The sequence below is a fragment of the Melospiza melodia genome, chromosome 3 (assembly GCF_035770615.1).
Source record: "Melospiza melodia melodia isolate bMelMel2 chromosome 3, bMelMel2.pri, whole genome shotgun sequence".
Taxonomy (NCBI): domain Eukaryota; kingdom Metazoa; phylum Chordata; class Aves; order Passeriformes; family Passerellidae; genus Melospiza; species Melospiza melodia.
The window spans coordinates 31907152-31929897 of NC_086196.1; the positions used below are offsets into that span (position 1 = coordinate 31907152).

The window sequence follows — 22746 nt, forward strand, 5'->3', positions numbered from 1 at the left end:
CACAAAAACAGATAGATTAAAAAAAAGCCCAAACCAAACATCACAACCAATCATGAATCCTTGATTTCCATTTGGATTTTGAGAATTACTTTTTTTCTTTTTATTTTACCATTTCAGAAGCAGTACTTCTCACTGGGTTGTTTCGTACCCTTAGTTAGGAATGGTCAGGATGATAGAGGGTCCTTGCCATTTCCTTAGACCTTAGAGTGATTCCTAAGCTGTGTCTCACAAGGTTTCCCTTCCTTCCAAGTAGGTGATACCTCTCTGAGTATTTCCCTTGGTACCCTTCTCTTCCCTTTGGCTGCAGAATACTGCAGTTGACTCAGGAACATGTGTCTCCTAGACAGAAACAGAAGGAAAAGGGAACAATTAAGATGCTTTTCCTGTGGTTTTTTCTGTAACATAAAACTGACTGTGAATTTTCTAACCTGTGGGAAACTGTCTCCAGTTTTGATTACTTATTTTTCTGATCTTTCCTTCAATTTAACCTTAATATCTGCTACCTTCCATCCTCTTTACCAGAGGGATGATGATGCCTGCTGGTTGAAAAGGTGGTTGATCCATCCTGCTTAGCCTCGTTTTCACTTTCTGTTTTTTGACAGATATTCTTCTGGGTTCATTGTAATGTGATGTAAGGGTAGTCATCTTCCTGTGATGTAGAAATTCTCCTGGAAGACTACATAGTGTGGACTCAGCATATAAAGGACAGCAAATAGGCCATCTCTACATACAAACAGTGTTCAATATTTCTGCCTTTCAGTTCATCTTTCATGGTCTGAGACGGGGAACCAAAAAGGCAAAACAGAGTCATTGTTGTGATTATTACAGGAATAATGTCCACCAGGAAGGTGTCTCTGTGCAGTCTGAAAACTGAATAATTAAATTGCTAAGATATTTTACTGTCAATTAGTGAAAAAAGTTGAAGACAAATGGTGTCATCTTTCCCTTGACTCTTGCTAATTCTTCCTAATTTTCTTACATACTCTCAAGTTTCAAGTCATTATGTTTTTCAAACAATCGTCAATTTCTCTTTTCCTCTCCACATTTTTGAAAACGCAAAACATAAAGTGATTTTTTAGTTCCTTCAGAAACATGAATAATAAATAATGATTGCTCTATTCCTTATAAAGATATTGTGTCTTTCTCTGGTATACTCTCAGAAGTATTGAAACTGTTCTTTTCCATTGCAGTATCAGTCTTTCCCATACAACAAGAATGGATTCAAGGTAGGGATGAAGCTGGAGGGTGTGGATCCTGAGCACCAGTCCATCTACTGTGTTCTCACAGTGGCTGAGGTAAGCAAGCAGCCACAGTGCTGGGTTGTGGCAGAGTCTGAAATGAAACCAGCAGCAGCTGAAAACCCTCACTCTTACCTAACAGGCAGACAGAAACTACATGTAGGAAGATGGTTTTTAAATTAAGAATGCCGTATTATTTCTGCCTGATAGGCATGTAAAGAATATATCCAGTGTCAATGCAGCAGTACATATATTTAACATACACAGGTACAGAAAACAGTGTTAGACTAGTTGGATAATATGTGGTTTTATCCGTAATCCTGTAGTTTGTATTTAAAAGGAAAAATAAATAGAAAACAAACATGACAACTCATACACAGCAGTTTTATAGAAGTTTGATAGTATTTGCAGTTGCTCCATTCACTGATACAAATAGCTAAAAGTTTCTCATGCTGCTGTTGTGTTACAACTTTTTCATGCTGATTGCCACCAAAACTGCCTGTATTGGCAACCTGTGCAAGTTAACATAAAATATAAACCCAGATTTTCTTTTTTATGTGGTTCATGATATAGTTTTTCTGATGAACAGTTTCTTGGCTTTCAAATGAGAACCTGCCTCTCAAGCATCTTTTGAATATCTTTTAAACATACCTTACTTTAATTTTTGGGTAGTTTTAATGGGGTTTTGGATTTCATTTGTGAATTTAAGTGGGGAAACTGGAAGTTATGTCAGAGTACAAATTAAATATAAAATAGGGTTGATGTTGAGATTTTTCACTGATGGCTGCAGTAAATTTATGGCATTTGGCACTCAGGGAGATGTGGAGACCTTCTGTACAGAGACAGTGTTGTGTCCTGTTTTTCTTTTCTTCTCAGTGGTTGACTTAATACTTCATGGAATAATGAAGTTCTGGGGAATACCTCCACTGACTTCTCATCTTTACTTAAACAGTTTTCAGTATCTCTCTGGAGAGCCTTTTGAACATACTTATTGTTCACTGCTCCCTTGCATATCAGTTAATCAGGATAGCTTGAGAACCTCATTATCTGCCCTTTGTCCTTGGTTGCATCAGATGTATTCACACTCTTCTGTAGGGCTTACGTTTTACTTTGATGCTGGGTTGGAACCATTGTCAAGTTTTTGAGAACTACTGACAATAGCCAGCTTTTAGTTAAATTCTTTTGACCAGAAGAGGAGGCACTCAGACTGAGAATAGCTTTGCCTTTTAATTCTCTCCTTTTTATCAAATGAATTTATTAATCCAGTGCTGGATTGGGCAGAAGTAAAAAGCTGACTGAAAACATACAGTAATTATACATAATATTGAATGGAACTGGTTATGTGTAGGGCAAAGGTCTTAGTGTTGTATGTTGTCAATTCTTGCTTTTAGGTTTGTGGCTACAGAGTAAGACTACATTTTGATGGATACCCAGATTGTTACGATTTCTGGGTGAATGCTGATTCTTCCGACATTCATCCTGTTGGATGGTGTGAAAAAACAGGTCACAAGCTTCATCCACCTAAAGGTATTGCTTAGTTTAAATCTCTGTGTCTTACACAGTTCTGAGATTGAGAGTACCTGTGTAATGCTGTAATTTTTTTTTGCCAGAAATGTTTTAGTTTGTTTAGTCAAGAGTATTTCAAAATGGCAAATTAAATACATATTTTGCCTAGAATTTCAGGTTTGAAAGCATGCCCCTCTTATTCAGTGGAAATTCAGAGAAACCAAGAAAATAAAATGGGCCATAAGAGTCATCCATAAGGCATTAGGAAAAGAAAAAAACTGATCAGCAAGCCTAGACCCCAGCTTATTGCAAGGAAAATGGCAGCATACTGGGGACATATTATATGCTTAAACTGAGGTCTCACAGGCTGCTGAGGATCCTTTAGTGGAAGGTCTTAGGACATTTTTGCTACTGCATAGTGATCACTGTTATTGTACAAATGTTGGTACAGGCTAATAATCTTTGTGGAAATAGCACAGTCTTTAAGTCTGAAATAGAGACAAAAAGAGGAATGAACAGATCAATGGGGAGAAAAAAAGGTAAGATTGCAAGCCTGAAAGTGTAATTTGTACATGGATTATATAAATGGTACACAGGTATTGAAATGGGTGTAATTTACTTGCATAATTTACTTCCATTTCACATTGTGTAACTTCTTTTGGCAATTGGAGGGTATATGTACTGAACTATACTATGAAAAATAGATAAATGTGGTCATTTTGGAATATGGAGGGAGTATGTGGGGATGAAGGGAGCAAGTCCTGAAGTCTGAAAAGTGAGATGTAAGTGAATGTGCCATTTTGCCATACACAGTGAGGGTAGTATAATGTGGTTTAGAGGGGCTGGAAAATGAGGAGTGCACAGATTGAAGAGGATGTGCTTGCAGAGAATTACAAAACTGTAGATGTAAGGGCTCAGGTGTGGAAAAGTGACAGTAAAGCCACTGGGAGTGTAGGGGCATGGGGCCTGCCAGTGTGAGAGGATGGCATTTCTTTGTGTGAGCCTTGAGGAGCATGAGCTGCTCCTCTGAGTGCTCTGCAAGCCCCACTCTGGCCACAGGGTGCTGCTTGTCTTGGGACACTGTTCTGCACAACTGGCTGTGTAGAAATAGCAATTCCTTGAGCATAAATAAGAATTTCTTAGAAGGCTGGCCTTTGCTGATGTAATAACTTGTATGTAGCAAATGGGTAGTTCCCAGTTAGAGCCTTCCTGATGCTATTACAGTGTGGTTAGTAAGTTCAGTATCTATGACAAGGATTTGTCACCTTTTAATCTTACATGCCTGGTTTAGAAATCTTTTGTTAACCGTGAATGACTGCCCCTGGAAGAACTTTGTGGGGTTCTGCTTTTCCAAGGGGAAGGATAATATGCCAGTTGTATGTTCTGTTTTAATTGGATTGGACAGATTGGTTTATTTTGCTGTGTTATGACATTTTAATAATGATTTCTGTAGTGCCCATTGCAAATTTTACAGATGCTAAAGCCAATGAGAGTTATGGCATAGGACAGAGTATTTATATAAAATAGCACCCCAGAGAAGAACTCAAAGGTTTGTGTCAGTAGCCTTTAATTTTCCAGCTAAAATACAAATTTATGACCTTCACAGAATAAACCCTAAGCAATCTGGAACCTGGTGGTCTGACTTGGGGGGCAGGGGGTGGGGAGTGAGGGACGTGAGACAGGAAGAATATTATTTGTTTTCTGAAATGTATTTCTATCCATGTTTATTAAAATGGAAAGGATGGGTAACTCTTAGTGCTGCTGGGCAGGACAGGTCTTGTGATGGGATGGGAGGCAACAGGCAGCTACTCTGGGCTTCCAGCAGATATAGGAGAGCTAAGAGGCAAAATCAAACTAGATTTCACAGAAATTAAAAAAGATAGTGGTCAGGGCACTGTTCATTTTGTGTAGAAGAGGGCACTTTTTTATCTCACACAGGCAAAATCTGCAGCAAGAGAATGGATGTACATGTATATATATGCATGTAAAAATTGCATTCACTGGGACACATTCCTACAACTGATCTGATCTGCAGTGAATAAATCAAATTGACCTTTGGTCTTGTTGTGAGAGATGAGCTAGGAGCTTAAGATCTCCCTTTCTCAGTTGGTGACAGGAAGACCCACACTGCCCAGAAACAGTTTCACAGCCTACTTAAACAATTTTTTTTCCATGGGCTTTGTCCTAGTCCCAGTAACTGATCCCTTCACTCATGCAGTAGGTGGGAGTTTTTTATTGTCTTCCATGAGCTTGGACTTAGGTTTGAATGCTCTCTAGAATTACAAAGCAAAAATGGAAAGCCTAAATACTGTATTGCTTTAAAAATGGTTTCAAATGATACAGCATTTGAAATATAACATACATACATTTGAAATATAATATACATACAACATAAAAATGGTTTCAAAGCTTGACACACCGCTGTAGTGTATCAAGAAAACAGACAATTGGAGGATAAGACAAGTATTTTTGTTTGGACTTGTAGGTTAATTTATGCTGAGTACTATTTAAAATGAAAAGTGAGAAAGCTCAATGCAGCGAAGGTGAAGGTTTTAAATTTGTGATTCCTGGGATAATATGAGAATATGAGAAGGTTATAATATGAGAAGATTAAACAAAGCAATTGTCTCTGGCGTATTTGAGTTATACTTCAAGTAGTTAGGAGGTGACACATTTCAGTAAAGGCAGTCACTCACTGAAATTTGTTGTGGTTTTGGTCTTACTTTACTGGGTTGTAGCATATTGACTAAAAGAGATTTTTCTGCAACTGTTCCATAACAGGAAAATGAAGGGGGAAATGTATTTGCTTCCAACTCCTAGCATTGTTTTTTAGATTAGAACTACAAATGGTATTTTGAAGATTATTTTATGCAGTTCAATATATTATGAATTATTTGTAATTTTTTCCCTAAACATTAACAGAAATAGATTTCTTTTCAAGTGTTGTATACACAGAATAAAAAATGTATAATGTCCATGCAGGGGACAGTTTATACTGTAAATTGAGAAAGGGTCCTGAGGCATTGGTAGTGTAAGCAACTGTTTGGATATAACCTAGAGGGGTTGTTTTAAAGCTAGTAGTGATGATGCTGTGTTAGTGATAGCCTGATGATGTAATATGGTGAAGTCTGGAGGAGGAGGGATATTTTTTTTCTTGGACTGACTGGCATAGTGGGAAGAACTTTGGGATCTGTAGGTCTTTTTCTGATTCTGAAGTAAAAGCAGCAGAGTGAAAAGCAGCTGGAGAACACTTGTTGGCTCTGTGTGTGTGACAGTGAGACCAGCAAAGGGAAGTTAGGTGGTACCTGTGAGGCTGACAGGTGGTGGTAAGGTGAGGCTTTCTTTGGGAGAGACAAAGAGATGACTTTTAGGCTGTGCTTCTTGGAGACGTTCGTTCAAAGGGAAGAAGATGAAACTATAAAATTTGTCTCTGACTGATATGTGTGTCTTATGACCATAATTTCTTGCCCTTCTTTTACAACTCTCATTTAGGATATAAGGAAGAAGAATTCAGCTGGCCCTCCTACTTAAAGGCATGCAGGGCTCAAGCTGCTCCTAAATCACTGTTTGAAAACCAGAATGCAGTAAGTACTCACTTGTTACTAATGGTGTAGTTATGAGCATGCTTGTGTGTGGTAGAGACTCATAGACATTTCAGTGATGGCAGACTTGAGTCTGAAATTTAAAACAAAAGTGTTTACAGCAAAATGAATAACATTCTAACATCCTCCACTGCACAGCTAACCTCTGCAGTTCCAGTTCATTACTCTTCTAGTGATCTGTTTAAACTTCTGATGCATTCTTAGATTAAAGATTTGTTATTTGTACTGTGTCTTGCACCATAATCTTGTGGAACAAGAATGGTCTTTCAGAGAGAGTATCTAAGACAGCTAAAACTAACACATTTCATTTTAGTGGCATATTTAGGATTTTTTTCCTTTCATTAACCAGAAGTCTTTGTGTTTGAGCATCTCTCATGTCAGCTAATGCTGCCACTCTGTTGGGACAGTTAATTGGGAAATTTGGAAATGGCATGAATATATTGGTTGTGGACAATGGGGAGATTTCTGGATTTATAGTATTTATCTCCAGTTAAATGTCTTCCTCTATGTAGACAGTGATTCCGTCGGGATTTCGAGTGGGGATGAAGCTGGAAGCTGTAGACAAGAAGAACCCGACTTTCATTTGTGTTGCCACGGTAACAGACATGGTGGACAATCGTTTTCTGGTTCATTTTGACAACTGGGATGAGAGTTATGACTACTGGTATGATGTTTTTGTTTTGTATCCTAGTGAGATGTATCAGAAATATGTTCGCTTTAAGTGCTGTTTTCTGTGATGCTTTCCAGGCTGGTGATACAGTCACCATACCAACTTTTGCTGGATTTTTAAGTATGGCCACCAAAGTAGGTCTCAGTGGCCGATGGGAGGAATTAATTTTCCCATGTCAAGTTGCATGTAAAAAATGCCAAGGTTGTGCTAAGTGAGTGTTTGTGTGTGCTGCTGCATCTGGAGTTGTGGATTGATTTCAATTACATATTATCTCTGAGGTTGATCTCTTCAGTGGAGAATATACACCATGATAATGAGACTAAGTGTACTTGGAGTTAGTTTTACTTATAATTGTAAATTGAACAAAGGGCTGCATGTGTTCATAAGGTTCTTGATCCACTTATGTTGAAACCAAACTGTAGTCATGTTCTATAAAGCATCAGGATAGTGGCAAAATTCTGATTTTAGTCCTCTGTGTTCTATATTCCAGTGGAAACTGAGATCCTGCTATCCTGACCTATGTTTGAGGTGACTTTCTGCATGTTTTATGGTGGAGGGGCTGTGCGTATCTTTAGGAAAGTCAGTGGATGGAGCAGGATGTACTAGGAGCATAAAGATACTGAAGGAGATTTAGGCTGTTGCAGTGCAGGTTTGTATTTGCACTTGGATCTTCATTTGACAGATCATTTGGAGAAATGTAGTTTACCTTACAGTCTTTGGAGAGTAAGTTACTGCAGAACATTGAGCATTGTTGTGGATTCCCTTTATGGCCAGGGTTCAGCAGTGGCAACTTAATTGTGTAGCTGAGCCTATAAAATAAATGAAGAAAAATTTCTTCATCTGTATTTGATGACTACTTTGGCACTCCATCAATGAGAATGTCACAAAACTATAAAAGTAACTTCAAAGCTTTGTGAGTGCATCTCTTGAAATAATAATTTTGTGGCCAGTATGACAAATAAACCAAAGTAGAACTGAATTATTGAAGCAGTAGTGAACAGTGAGTTAAGTGAAGTCAAGAACTGAATATCAAGATAATAGACCATATGAGTCAAAGACAAGAAAGATTAGCAATTATTTCCACGAAGAAGTAACACAAACCATACATTTACTCTACAAAGCATCAGGAAACTGGGGATGGGGAGACTTAGTCTGAATATTTTGGCATTTGCCCGTTCACTAATAATAGCTATGACATTAATAATTAAAATGGTAGTTAGGCAAAGCTTTTAGGGAAAACAGAGTTTTGTGTTTTCCCTGTGTGTTGAAACAATATAACCCATAGTTTGTTCAGAGGTAGCACAGGCATCTTTCTAAAACGCTGCAGTCTATATAGCAGACAGATACTGAATTTCAGACTTGTTATTTTTCCAGTGTCAACAGCAACTTTGTCCACCGGTCTTTTCAGAAGAGGGAGAAATAGTTTTCAAGTACATAACCAAGCTTTACATTTATAATATTAGTTATAGTATCCTGAAGTGTTTTTTCTGAATTTTATATGTAGAATACATGACATAAAACCCTCCTAAAGGATGAAAAATTTGACGTGGAAAGCTGATAGGTTTTCAGAAATCACTGGAGCTGTGTTTACACTGGGGTCAAGCTTTAGTTTTGTTCTTTTGGTGAAATTGTGAAATACCTTTCTGGAAGCAGCAAGAAGATGCTCCTGGAAGTACTGTACATGGAAATTAAATTCTCAATAATGTGGTCTACCTCTCAGCATTGCATTGAGAATAGTGAGTAGAGAAAGAAAGAAAGAAAATGAGAGAAAAGAGCGGCAAATGAAAATAGCAGTGCAGCGTCTGACCGAAAGAGAGCTTGAAAATGTAACCTGAATGCATCCCACTCACATTTTTAATTTTAGATATCAAGTTTGTAAGGGCCTTAAAATATCTTAGGTGCATACATTTCATGTCTACCAACTGCTGTCTCTAACTAAAAACAAAAAGGTTTTTTGAGATTACCTATAACTGAACCTCACAGTTTCCTTGTGCCTGCATGTAAGTTTCAATCTCAGAATAATAATGAAGGTGAAATTACTTATTTTGTGTATGTTGGTTATTTTCAAACAAGTACCTCTTTTCTCTGTATACGTTTTGTGTTTTATTTGGAGTAGGCTGAACTTTCTCACTGAGGTTAAAAAAAACCTTTCCTCTTTTTGTATACCTAAAAGAGAGTTGACTGATATTGTGACTTCAGGCAACAGAAACCCATTACGATTGCCTAAGGGTTTTTAGGCTCCAGGCTTTCAGCCTGAAGATACTCTTCCTTACTTTCTTTCTGAGCATTAGAAAATACATTTTTGGTTGAAAGTAAGTACTCTGGCTTGAATTAGTCATTATAGCAGCTCTTTAATGCATGGTCATGCCACTTTCAGCGTATTATAAATCCTATTAAATTTTCCTTTGATAGTGTCTTTTAGATGGAACAAAAGTGAACAAAATTGTCAAATTCAAGATTTTACTTAATGAAGGAGAAGTTTGACCTATACAACATAAGCCTCCAGGTCCTTTCCATCTATTCCATCTCTTTTGATGAAACATAATACTGCTTTGAAAGCTGAAGGCATTCTCATTCAGTGGGACTTCTCCATTTTCTTACCATTGTCTGAACCTGGAAATGGAATTGGGAATCTTTTGTTATGTCAGAACTATGAATTAAATACAGGTCCATCCTATGTTCTTCTGTTTTGCTTACACACAGATTGATGTTGTCTCATCTTCCTAATTTTTTTGTGACCAATGGAAACATAGCCAGAGCTCATGAAAGGGGTGAAGCTGTGCCAGCTTGTTGCTGTTTGCCCACAGGAGAAGTGGTGCAATGGCTGTGCTGCACATACTGCATCCCAGACTTGCTGCATCCCAGGCTCTGGGTGCCCTCATTCATCCTTGGCTTGGGCTGAAGTTCCCCTGCAGAGAAGGCTGTAATGGCAGATTTTGGGATCAGCCTACCAGGAGTGTGTTAAAATACAGTGACCCATGTGCCACTCACTGCTCTGTTCCTCTCTGTCTTGCACAGAAAAATGATTTCTGAAGCCTGCTGTGAAAATAGAATAGCTTTTGTGTTTTGGAACCATTTTTTGATCTGTATGACTTTTGGAACAGACTGGACTTTGTCATGAGACTAAGTAAGAGGCCAGCCCTGTTGTCCATCAGTATTTACTACTTTCCTAGCAGCCAAGTCCTTAAAAGCTACACTCCTCTAGTTTCACTTTTGAGGTAATTAACTTTGCTCCACTCTCTCTTTGAAAGGAACTGTCTTTTTGGAGGGGTAATATTACATCAAAAAGAAGATAAAACAATCTTAAAGAAGCATGAGTCACAGTGCATGTGTTTAACTAATTAAATGGATAATGAACCATTATCTTACCCTAAGTTTCCTGTGAATCACTGTGCAGCTTTCTTATCAGACCTTAAATAGAAAATATGATAATGTTTTATCGTAGTGCTATACTACCTCTGGATGCATGCCACAACCTCCTGGATTACATTTTGAGAAGCCCTGACCTAAAATTGTACCAGTTTTAAACTTGTCAATGATGAAGTATTCTCAATTATGCACTAGATGGGGCTGCAGGATAGTTTTTGTGTTTTTCTTTTTTTTTTTTTTCTGTTGGATGACTGACATGTCACAGTGAAGAACTCGTATAAGTAGCATTCTTGAGAGCACATTATTATTTATGGGTGTATGGGGCATGTGTGTATGAGTGGTTTTTGATAGATAACATTTTCATTACAGACTGTATCTGCACTTAGTAAAGTGGATATCAAAATATTCAAAGGGTTTGTTTCTCAAAAGGGAAAATCAGAAATTATTTCAAGATAGAAAATTATTATAACACATAAACTTATTGTAAAGACAATGCTGACCATTTAATTAAAAGATCTGTCCAGAGCATTAGGTGGAGACCTATTTAAGAAAATATTTTGCTGAAATAATTAACTTTTTCAGCAGCAAGCATTATCATCCATCTCTCTTGATTTAGTTGGGATGAGCTGTATATGTGAAACAGATTTTAGGGAAAAATTAGCAGGACAGGTGAAAGTGATCAGTAGAAGAATATTAAGTTGTCTTCCACATGTGTCTCCCCCCTGGGCTGTGCCCTCCTGCCGTGAGTTAAGGACTGCTGAACCTTACACGTGTTCCTTTCAGGCAGAGTGGTGCACACACCAGGGAATCACTGCCCTCAGTTTTCCTTATTGCAGAACTATTTCCTGGCCATTTACATCATGTAGCTCTTCCCTGCTTTGATGTTTTTCTCTGTAGTTAAGATGTCCACAGCTCAGCAAGCTGTCCCTTGTTCTGTCCCTCTGTGTGGCTCTTTTACAGGTTCAGCTGGTGCACTCTGCTGCCTTTGGCTCCACTTCAGCTCTCTGGATTAGCTTCAGTTTCCAGTATGGATATTAGATTTCTTTTTCTGACTGCATGTTCTCACACAACAGAAAGAATGGTTCACAAGTGACGTGAATTGTGTGGGCATTGTAATCTTGTTTTATTAGTCGAGCGTGCATTCGTCGTGTCTCTGCTGCTCAGCAGAAGGTGGTGTTGGTGCTCTGCTGTGGTCCAGGGGTAGGTAGGTTTGGAGGTGCAAAATCCTTCGGCTCTTGCTAGTGTTGGTAACCTTTTTTGGCCTAGTAAGCATCCTCACAATTCATGGATCATCGTGTTTTATGAAACATGTGAGCTGGATGATCTGCCTTCTGTTTTGGAACAAAGGAAATAGAAAGCTGTGGGATGTGGCAAATTGATTGTGAAAGGTCAACATAGCCTTTAACATTCCAGTTGACAACTCTTAAGGCTTAGTCTATTGTTGTTCTTCCAAACTAGATACATACCCATTAAATAACACACATTAAAGCATAATAGTTTTACTTTAAATTGTGTGTGACTTTTACTGATCTCTACTTTCTATTGTTAAATTAATTGTTAGAAGCTAAAAGGCTGTGTGAAATCAGTAGGTGAAGATGGACTGTGTGATCTGATTTTGCTGGAACAGGGATCTTTCTTTTTCCAGAGTCCACTGCAGTTGCAGGAGCTGCTGACAGGCTTATCTGTAATGACTGGCTTTTTCTTTTAAAGCAAATCAAACTCTGCAGATGTTTCATAGTGCTATTTTGAAATGCTGTTGAATCACAGGTTGCTTTGTGTTTATGCTCACTGCAATGTCAGAGCATCTTCCAGGAATGCATCTTTCATTGCAGTGTTCCTTGGTCATTTGCTTCTTCTTGAATCTTCAAGGCAAAAAGTGTGTGCAGTGGCATTCACTTTTCAGAGTTTTATTAAAATGTATGTTCAGACTATGCTTGAGAAATCAAACCAAACCAAATGCATTTAGGAGGTTTGTCCTGGTAAGTGTTTTTACACATCTGCTTGATTATTTTAAGTATAATACTGATAATACCATAGTGATACTGAACATGGGACTTGTTCCCAAATTTAACTTTGGAGAGTTTTGAAAATCATTTGTGAACTTTACTTCAAAACCTTTTAGGAAGTAAGAGGATATGTCTTTTCAGTGCAGAAGTATATCTCATACATGTAAAACTCCCAGTGTAAGAGGGATTGAAGAGAGGAGTGCTGCCCCATGTTCTTGTTAGCTTCTCTTCAGAGTTACTGTAAAGAGAAAGGAAGAGGCCAGAGGAAGCATGAATGGCTCACTGGTTTTTTTCTTATTTTTTGGAGGCAAAACATTTCTAGGAGTCAGGTGCTGCATTTTAACAGTGCTAAATTATCACAAAAGGACCCCTGTTTCCTTTGCTTCCTTTTATTGATGCCAGCTTCAGCGATTTAGAGAGTACCTGGTGTGATACTATAAAAATTAAATACATAAAATATAGCTTTATATATTATAGAAGGACAAAAAGTTGGTATTCATGAACTGAGCTAAAATCCTTGGCTATTGTCAGAGCCATTACAGAGTCTATCTAATGTAGGTTTTATCTGCTTGGAATTATCTGATTGGCATCATTACAAAGAAATACCAGCAGAATTGTTTCATATATATATAGGCACAAGATAATGATGTTATGTTGGCCAGTATTTTTCATCATTAGTGCTTCACTCTGTTTAGGTAGAAGGCTAGAGGAGTGCTTGCTGTGAGACCATGTTCTGGAGCATCCAGCCTGCATTTCTGTTGTTGCAGTTTATCCAAATTTTAGACACCATGTAAAATAGTTCTCAGATTAAAAAAAAAAAAAAAAAAAAAAAAAAAAAGTTACTCCATGTATTTCAATTATGGTGTGCTCCTTCATTTTTCTTTTATGCAGTGAAGGTTCAAAACTGCAATGTGGTATAGCCCAGTGTCCAATTTACAATCTTACAATCTTTTCTGTGCTGTGTTTCTTTTTGCAATCCCTAAAGTATGTTTGTGTCCCAGATCTGCAGTCCCAGTGTTTTGAATCTTAAGACTATGGAGTGCCTGCATGATTCACCTTTAGTTTCTTCTTCTCTCGTGCACAGTTCACTGCACCCTTTTAGGTATTGCACATTATCAGCATGTGATATTTTAGAAGAATATTAATTAAGGGAACCTAATTAATTTGAACTTCTAGCATGCTAATACTTTCTGGGTAGATAGAGATAACAATTATTTTGTAACACTCAGAGAGAGCAGCCCCACACTGTTTGGTATTTTGCATTAGTAACTCGGGTTGAGGTAAAGTGGCAAGAATACCTGTTATTCTCCAGCCTAATGATGGAGACATTGACTTCAGAGAGAGATTAAATAGAAACTGGATCATGAGTGGTTTGGTGTTTTGCTCAGTGATTATTATGAAGTATGTGTCTTCATGCATGGTTGCTCTCTGTTTGTTTTCTTTTCTCATTAAGTATTTAGAAGTGTTTGCAAAACACAGGAGGGAGACACAGTGTTTGAGTCTAGACTATTGCTTGGCTGCTTAAGGTTGGTTTCTTGATCTCTCCCTGGGGAGCTGGGAATGAAGGCCTCAGCTACTTCTACTTACTCAGGCTTCAATTTTTGGCTTTGCTGGGTCCTTGCAGTGAGTGGGACACTGAGCTCATGGCCACTGGAGAGATGGAAATGCTGGTGGGGCTCTCCAGAAGAGGGGGGGGGCATAGCTGAAATATTTAATATCAGCTACTGAAACACCTTTAGGGACAGGAAATAGTGGAGGAGAGAGGTTGTGCACTGTGATACTGAGTTTATCTAACTAAAGAAGAAATTGGGTGGGGCAGGATCCTGAGAGAAGCGAGGTCCTTAAGGGCAGAACTACATGGGTATTACATGGTTATAATATGGGGGTTTTAAACTAAATAGAGGCAAACAGTGTGTTTGCACAGTGCAGTGCCATGCAGAGTGATGCTGGCCTTTTGTGTCAGCAGCATGTTTCTTAGTCATCCTGGCAACATAAATACAATGCATTTCATTAAAAAAGTACTGTCAATTTTTTGGCCAACTCAAAAACCATCAGTAAGTACCAATGCACACGTAGGGATGGTGCATGTTTCACAGCAGAGTCTGACAGCTTATTACTTTTCCTGTAGATCAGTGTTACTTTTTGCCTTTATTAATAATATTGAGTATTAATATAATCATTGTGGTATATACATTATATATTATATACTCTGTGTTTTATTGTGCAAAATGTATTATGTTATGAAATAACATCCCAATATGTAATAAGGATGTGTAGTTCTATATATAATAATTTAATATTACAGAAGGCTTAAACAGGTTTCCTCTTGTCTGCTTTTAGATCAGTTTCTTTACAGTGTGTGTCTCTTGTTTGATTTTGTAAGAGGACTTGATAGCCAGCACTCACTTCTGATTTTCTCTGTGCACAATGTAACTGGCCCAGTGAGCACAGTGGCAGTGATCTCTCACTGCTTGAGACACATGCCAGCACATGTAGCTCACCCTGCCTCTGCTGGTCTTCTGTGGCTCTTCTGGCATGCCACAGGCAACTGCAGTTCTGCAAAATAGGATGCACTTTACAGAAAATATGGGAAGTAAGTTGTTAACTCTGAGTAAATGAGTTTCATCTGTTTCTGAAGAGCAGTTTGCAGTCTTGGATCACTAATTCTTTTGTGTAGTTTGGGGCCTCAAATGCTTGTTTTGTTGTTTTTTTTGTTTTTGTTTTTTTTTTTTTTTTTTTTTTTTTTTTGTTGTTTTGGTTTGGGGTTTTGGTTGGGGTTTTTTTTTCAGAGTTTTTCTCAGACTTTGCTTATGTGCTGCTGGGTTACAGTAACATGTTTATAGCTCCATTTAAGCCACTCAGAATCCACTTTTGAAGTTTTCTTGCTATTGGCAGTGTGTTGAAGTTATATGTGATTTCCTCCTCCACCTCCAGGTGCAACGTGGACCATTAATCAAGATCTTTAAGTTTCTGATTTCAAATTTTGGTCTTGGCATTGCAAGATTCCATCTGTCTTTGATGGGATTATGGTGTTCTTGCAATAGCCAACATGATTCTACCAAGTATGTCTGCTTGTGAACAGCATCATAGCTTCTCAAAAGACACCTACCACTAATTTAAAGGACTTATTTTCTTGATGTTCAAGCAAAATTGCAAATAAAGCTTTTTGCTTGTATAGGTGGTAACAAGCCTGTGTTAGATGTGTTTGTGTCTTCATGTTATGTTTGCAGTTTAAGTTGAAGGTGTTGTGGGTTGTTTGGGATTTAAGTCTCTCTTGTAGGTCTTGGTTTGTAAGCATAATAGGGTGTATGAAGAGCTGCTTTTTCAGGCTCTTTTTTTCTCCCCTTCCTCCAGGTGTGAGGCAGCTAGCCCACATATTCATCCTGTTGGATGGTGTAAAGAACATAAAAGAACTCTCATCACTCCACCAGGTTTGTATATTGTTAAATGTCTAAAAGATTTAAGGTGGCTATAGTCAGCTAGCATCATAAAAATTCACAAATTTACATCATTACAATTTACAATTCTCCTTTTTGTTTCTCTAATTAGGAATTGATATTTGCAGAGATGTAGTTTTTTTTTACAAGACTTAATATATTGAAAACAGAAGTAGAATAGATGTTTGGCATTAAGTATGCAAATACATACTGATTTAGTAAAGAGACGTCTACTCAAAAGACATCCCTTGAGATCTGAACAAGTTTGTAATTTTGGCTGAATGGCTGACAAGTACTGTAAGATTCATGTTCTGAAAATGCTGATAAAGCAAATTCCAGGTGTATGAGATCATTGCATAAGAGAAACATCTTCATGTGAACTGAGTGTGCAAGGTAACGGATTGATGAGAAAATTGTCTTAATGTGATCAAGAATCAAACTTGTAAGGAGTCTTTGAAATGAAGGAAAATGCTGTGAGAGAGATGAAGGAAGGAAGTGTATTTATTAGTGTGAAACCCGAAATGTTTTCCAGGACTGTTGTGTATGGCTGGATGACCTAAATGCCCTGTTGCAGAAACTGGCATCTGGGGTTTGAGAACATAGAAGGTTTCAGTTGGTTAATACTAACTTTGACAAAAATTCTAATCACCAGCACTCTTGAAAAGTCATAAGCAGTCTGTCTGCTAGAAGTTAATTGAAGCCTGTTATTCAGTGAATCCCTTGTAAAACAAATTAGAATTGGTTTTGTTCTCTTCTAGCTTATGAGTACTAATATTTAAGTTTAAACTTGAAGTTCTGGTGTAGACTTGAAGGATAGGCACTGCCTTTTCTTTAACAGCCAGGCTTTGTGTTTCTTCCCTAGAATGTTTATAAATTTGACATTTTCTGAGAAAGGCAACATCTTCTTTGATGATGTCTTTAGATTATTCATAATGTCCAGGGTATTTTGTTAGAAAATTAGTAAAAAATTGCTTACTAAAAGACTAACAAGTAGTCAGGTGTTCTCAACCGTGGTGCAAAGCTATCACTGATTAGATTGTTCACCAGTGAATGAGTGTTCATTGCTTGAATTAACTTCCTCAGTTAAGTGGACAGATTTTTCCATTCCACATTATTTATATTGCAAAGGGAATCACAGAATATTCTCATATCCAGAGCAATCGTGTACAATAGGTACTCAGTAGTGTGTATGAGAGGATTGTTGACTCTTTTAACCAGTGTGGTGAATTTGTCAGAGATAATTTAGAAGAGCCTTTCTTGCAATGATTTTATAAGTCCAGTGTATAAATCAAAACAGTATTATAAAAGTGCTAGGTACTCTGTAAATTAGACATTAACTTCATTTTTTTGCGCTGCTGTGTTTAATTTTGCTCGTGTTTCTTCTGTGCCAGATTATCCACATGCTAAGCATTTTTCTTGGGAGAAGTATTTGGAAGAAACCAGTTCATTACCTGCACCTGCAAGGGCTTTTAAAGTGGTGAGAAAATGCTTAAATTTCTTTCATGCTTTTAAGTTTGTGTAATTAATTTGTTTAATACATATATGGTGCTCCTCTGTTTCCAAATGAATCCAATTAATTAGTTGCAAACAGGTGGTTTATTTTTATGCAAGTTTGCAGTTCACTGTTAGAAATCAGATTATTATAAATAACTATTAATGCATTATTTTAATTGTTACAAATGGGATTAAATGCTACAAATGTATTACTAATGAGTGTAATTTTCTATGGAAAATTACTGCCTACTTATTACAAATAATGAGATAGCTGCTGAGTCATGATAACATATTTTGAAGATTTGTATTTCTGTACATTTTATGTGGTGCAGTGTAAAAAAGAATGTAAGAGGTTAGTCTGCTTGACCATCTAGTCCATTGTCTTGGGCTTGTTTTCAGTGCCCTTTAGCAGACCTTTTCTTCTGCAAGCTTGCAGCTAGGGCCTGTGGGCAGCACCCACAGGCAGCTCCCCAGCTTAGCTTTGGTGTTTATGGGCAACATCCTTTTCTTTTATCTTTGTTCTTGCTAGTTTCTTTCAGTGATCCATCTTAAGAGTTCTTAAGATTTCAGTGATGGTCAGTAGTGCAGAAAGGAATCACACAATGGCTTGTGCTGGAAGGGACCTTAAATATCCTCTGGTTCCAATCCCCCTGCCATGTACAGGGACACCTCTCACTAGACCAGGTTGCTCAGAGCTCCACCCAGCCTGGCCTGGAACACTTCAAGGGGTTGGACATCCACATTTCTAGGCAACCTGTTCAAGTGCCCCATCATCCTCACAGTAAAGTATTATTTCCTAATATCTAAACCTACTCTCTTTTAGTTTGAAATAACTTCCCCGTGTCCTGTCACTACCTGCCGTTGTAAAAAGCCCCTCTCCATATTTCTCATAGGCTCCTTTCAGATAGTGGAAGGCTACAATGAGATCAGCCCTAAGCCATCTCTTTTCCAGGCTGAACAAACCCAATTTTCTCAGGCTTTCCTCATGGGAGAGGGGCTCCATTCCCTCTGTTCATCTTGGATTGCTGTTGGAGCCAGCGTTGCGTGGCCGGTAGCTCCCAGCCCTTGTCTCACAGCACCCTGAAGCACGTTGGCCTCAGCTTTTCAAATTAGGGACATTAATTCTCAACTTTGCTGAGAGCTGGATTAACAAAAGGCAAAATGTGGTGTTTATAGCAGTTCTGGGGTCAGTGGATTACCAGAGTTACTCATGACCTGTGGTTTATCACCCCAAGGTGTGTCTGTCTTGGTAATGTTTCTCAATCTTACATTCTCAGCCAAATACTCCTAGCAAGGATTAGGAAGTTATTTGTTTATATCTGAGACAGTAACAGTGCTTTGTGTTGTATTATGGGGGGAAAATTGAGTTCTTAAACTGCAGCTGAAGGAAAAAGACCAATACTCTGCAAAGTCCTAGAGTGACAGATTACATTATTTTCATAAAAATTAGAATAAACCTCATAACTTCTCTTGCGAATAGGTTCCTTTAAAATGGAAATAATTTTGATTTAGTTTTCATAAACACGGATGACAAACACAAAATCTGATACTCCTACCAAAGACGCTGAATTTATCAAAATAGTATTACAAACCCAGGCATTTGGTCCTGCTTTTTACTGTTATGCTGTGAATTAGTTATGTTTTCAGTAGGAGACTGAAAAAGGGTTTGATTCATGAAATCAAAAATACATACCAGAAAACACAAATATGTTTCCTGTAGACAATTTCATAGACATTTCAGGCAGCTGGTATGTAATGCCTTATTAAATGCTGTAATGAAACTGTTGGCCAAAACCTCAAGGAAAAGTTTTCTAGAGAAATTAAGAAAAAAAACTGATTCAAACCGAAGATACCCATTTAGATTTTTGGATGGCTTGAATCCAGTCCACTCCAGGAGAATCAGGAATCCCCAGGTGGTTACTTTGTTTCACTATATTGATAACTCTAGTTTGAATTATGTTTTTATGCTTGAATTTCTAGTTGAGGGAAGGCAGATTTGAAAAAATAAAGGCATAAAATTTTTGATGGATTAGATATATTTTATAGCTGCATCAGATTTTGAAATTTTGTTGTTTCATAGAGTACTGTTCTTCTTTTCTAGAAACCTTCTCATGGCTTTCAGAAAAATATGAAACTTGAAGTGGTTGACAAGAGAAATCCAGTATTTATCAGAGTAGCAACCATTGTAGATACTGATGACTATAGAATAAAAGTAAGTTCCTCTGTCTTATTGTACTATCCTACTTAAGTAAATGATGAGGACTTCATAAAACCAAAATCCTGAGGTTGTAAAATTAATCATGGAAAGAAATAAGTGGTATTGCTATGTCCTGCTAAGCTTTTGCTCTTGCTTTTCACTAATTGATTTATGCATGATTCCTTTGGAATAGGTTGTGTTGTTGTCCCCTTAGATACTTGTGCTGAGGTGGGTAGTTAGAGAGCAGAGTTGAATATAACTGGAAAATTGCTTTGGGAATACCAGATAGAAGACAATTGTCTATTCTATCAAAAAATGTGATTATTTAATATCAAGTGTCAAAGGGCTGCTTTGATATTTGTATTAGGGACCATAAAATATTTGGTCTGTGTTAATTGAATCTGTTTCTAAATGTTTTCAAGGGGAAGAGAGAGATACATGGGAGATATGAAAGAGCCCTGATCTTTTGTCCTTTGTCAGTGATTTCTGCAATTCTGAAGTTTCTGTTAATTTTGGGATTTGGATTGCATTAAACGAAGTTAAAGTATTTTTAATGTGTTTTGCAGAAGCTGTGTACTTGAATTAATTCTGTTTCATTGTATGAAACCAGTTTCCACTCTGAAGGCCTTAAGTGTTAGAAGGGCTAACATATACCAGATATCCAATTAGAAATGAAGGATGTTTGCAGTTTGTATAGATTTACTAGGTATACCTGTTACTTCAAGTAGGAGATGCAGCTGACATTTCATTTTGAATCATCTGAATTAATTGCTGATAGGAAGTCATCAGAACTAGTATCTTCACACCTACACATTTTCTGCTTCAAGGTGGACATGCAAAATTAAAAAAAAAAAAAAGGAAACAGAAAAAAAGCACATCCCAAAATAAAGAAAAATCCCACTCCCCAGTCTAATGTATTAAAGGGTTTGTAACTTCTAGGGCAGTAATTTAACTCTGTAGCATCTGTTGAAAGAGCTCTGTGTGTGTGTGTCTGTGTGTACATGCATCCACACCTGGGTGTGTGAGAGATCTGAGGAGTTTGCTGGTACAGAGATCATGCAAGATTTGAAGATATTTAGCTGTCATGTGAAAAAAATTGTGCATAATCCATACTGGTGCTGTCCTGTGAAGTCACATGCTTCATTTTCTCTTCAGTTTCAACTCTTTATCCTGTATAGTCTGATTTTAGTAAAACTGTTGCTTGTATGACGAGGGGATTGTTTGTCTTTTATAGATAAATTCATTTTTGTAGTCCTTTGCTTTACTGTTCTGCTGTTCTTAAATCCAGTTCAAACAGGAGATTTAAAAACATTTGGATTTTTGTGTGTTTTTCGAGACATGAAAAAGGCAGAAATTCATGCTTTAATATAAGTATTAATGTGAGAACTGCATTATTTCTGGGATTTGAGCCTGACAATACAGTAAGCAACCATATGACATATGGTTGTTTACTGTTTACTTTAGTGAGAGTATGCCTGAGTCCAGAATGTAATGTACATATATTTTCTGTGTAACTGAAATAGTTCTCTGAAAGTGACTTCTCTACCGGACATGTCATTTCTAGAGATTACTCAGGTAAACTGCTTTTATGGAGAATTTTCCTGATCCAAAATGCACTATTCTCCTTTTTGTATTTTAGGTTCATTTTGATGGCTGGGATAGTATTTATGATTATTGGACTGATGTGGACAGCCCTGATATCCATCCTGCAGGCTGGTGTACGAAAACTGGACACCCTCTTCAGCCCCCACTTAGTAAGGGAAACCACACTCTGATGTAATGATGGTAAAAGGCATGTGTGCTGTGCTGCCTTTTGTCCCTGCCAGTGCCATTCAAAGAAGAGAAGCCACTAAGATATGCAAAATAATTGCAAATGTGACATTTAGTGCAAAATCAACAGTCAGTAATTAATCACTTTTTAGTAGATGGTTTTATTGACCCTTACTGCCATGGAAATACAGGAACCACAGTCAAAACCAGAAGTGGTGTAAAAGATCTGTTGTGTAAAATCCTGGCCCTCTCAAAGCCAGCGCTGAAACTGCTGTGGCACTCAGTAGGGGTGCAGGGTACCACTCTTAAGATCCTTTGTTCACATCTCTCTGGATGCTTACTATGCTTTTTGGCTCAAAGGAGTCCAGAGTGCACTGAGAAGGCACTGCTTTCAGATGCTGTGGCAAATCCTCAGAAACAACAAACTTCCTTTTCTTCTTCAGCTGAGCAAAGAGGGATTAATGGTGCCCATTTTGAAAATAAATCTAACGGGAGCATGGTACCAATAATAACACTGGATTTACCAGCTTGTCCTCTCTGGGGATTTTGCTTTAATTGTTGAAGTAGTGGGAAAGGTTGCAGGGAGAAGAAACTTTTTGGTGAATATATCCCTGCCTAGTCCACCGTGTTTCTGGGTAATGGCAGTGAAATCACTTTAGCCAAACTTTGAACAGATGAGTTTTTAAGTGAGTGCTCTTCTCTGAGATTGGTTTATGTAGTACTCCGAGGTGTGGTTTGCACAAGTGCTGAGTATTCACAGCTGTTAGAAGGTCAGAAACAGCTGTGCTTGGAAAATAAAAAATGCTGAGCCATGCCAAGTACTCAGAAAAAAAATTAATGCAAAATAACTGAGATAAGTCACATTATGTAAAATAACTGAGATAAGTATGAATATGTTACCTGAAAATCACAATACCTCAAGTCAATGAATGCCAAGAAGAAATTACTCCTATCCAGGGTGTGATCAGAGTATATTCATTAGTTTTCTGAGCACTCCAGCAGTACAGTGATGACTGCCTGTTAGGAAGTTAATCATTCTGCCTTCAGAATCTGAATAGAGTGCCATAAGTGACAAAGCACAAAGTGAATAATGAGGAGAAGGCAGAATGCTGCATATCTGCTTCCTAATCTGAGATGTGCTGTCCTGTGTGCTGAATGAGCAGCCCAGTGGGAAAAGCAGTCTGTGGCCACATGTATAAAAATTGTATCATAAGGCAGAAGAGCTGAATAAGGTTACAAGGTTTCTGTCATGTAAGATTGATATATAAATAAAAATCTTAACCTAGGTGGAGTATAAAATATACAAATTGGGGTTTTTTGAGACTTTAAAAGAAACAAGGTACATGTGCCCAGCATGTCATCTCCTCTAGGTGGTGGCTTAGGAGGCACTGCTCATCCCTTTTAGGATGTTACTGGTAGAAGTAAATTTCTATTAAGCTACAAAAATTAAAATGGAT

General features: G+C 37.7%; 1 protein-coding gene across 4 annotated transcripts in view; it reads left to right on the forward strand.

The window, feature by feature from the left end:
* The window catches only part of L3MBTL3 (L3MBTL histone methyl-lysine binding protein 3), a 78171-nt gene that overhangs the window by 31183 nt on the left and 24242 nt on the right, over positions 1 to 22746 (forward strand). For all 4 annotated transcript variants that reach the window (XM_063151162.1, XM_063151164.1, XM_063151163.1 and 1 more), the window contains exons 8-15: positions 1191 to 1295; positions 2630 to 2765; positions 6237 to 6328; positions 6859 to 7010; positions 15746 to 15822; positions 17220 to 17305; positions 19424 to 19534; positions 21159 to 21273. In XM_063151162.1, coding sequence (XP_063007232.1) covers positions 1191 to 1295; positions 2630 to 2765; positions 6237 to 6328; positions 6859 to 7010; positions 15746 to 15822; positions 17220 to 17305; positions 19424 to 19534; positions 21159 to 21273 — 874 coding nt within the window. The remainder of the gene's footprint in view (positions 1 to 1190; positions 1296 to 2629; positions 2766 to 6236; positions 6329 to 6858; positions 7011 to 15745; positions 15823 to 17219; positions 17306 to 19423; positions 19535 to 21158; positions 21274 to 22746) is intronic.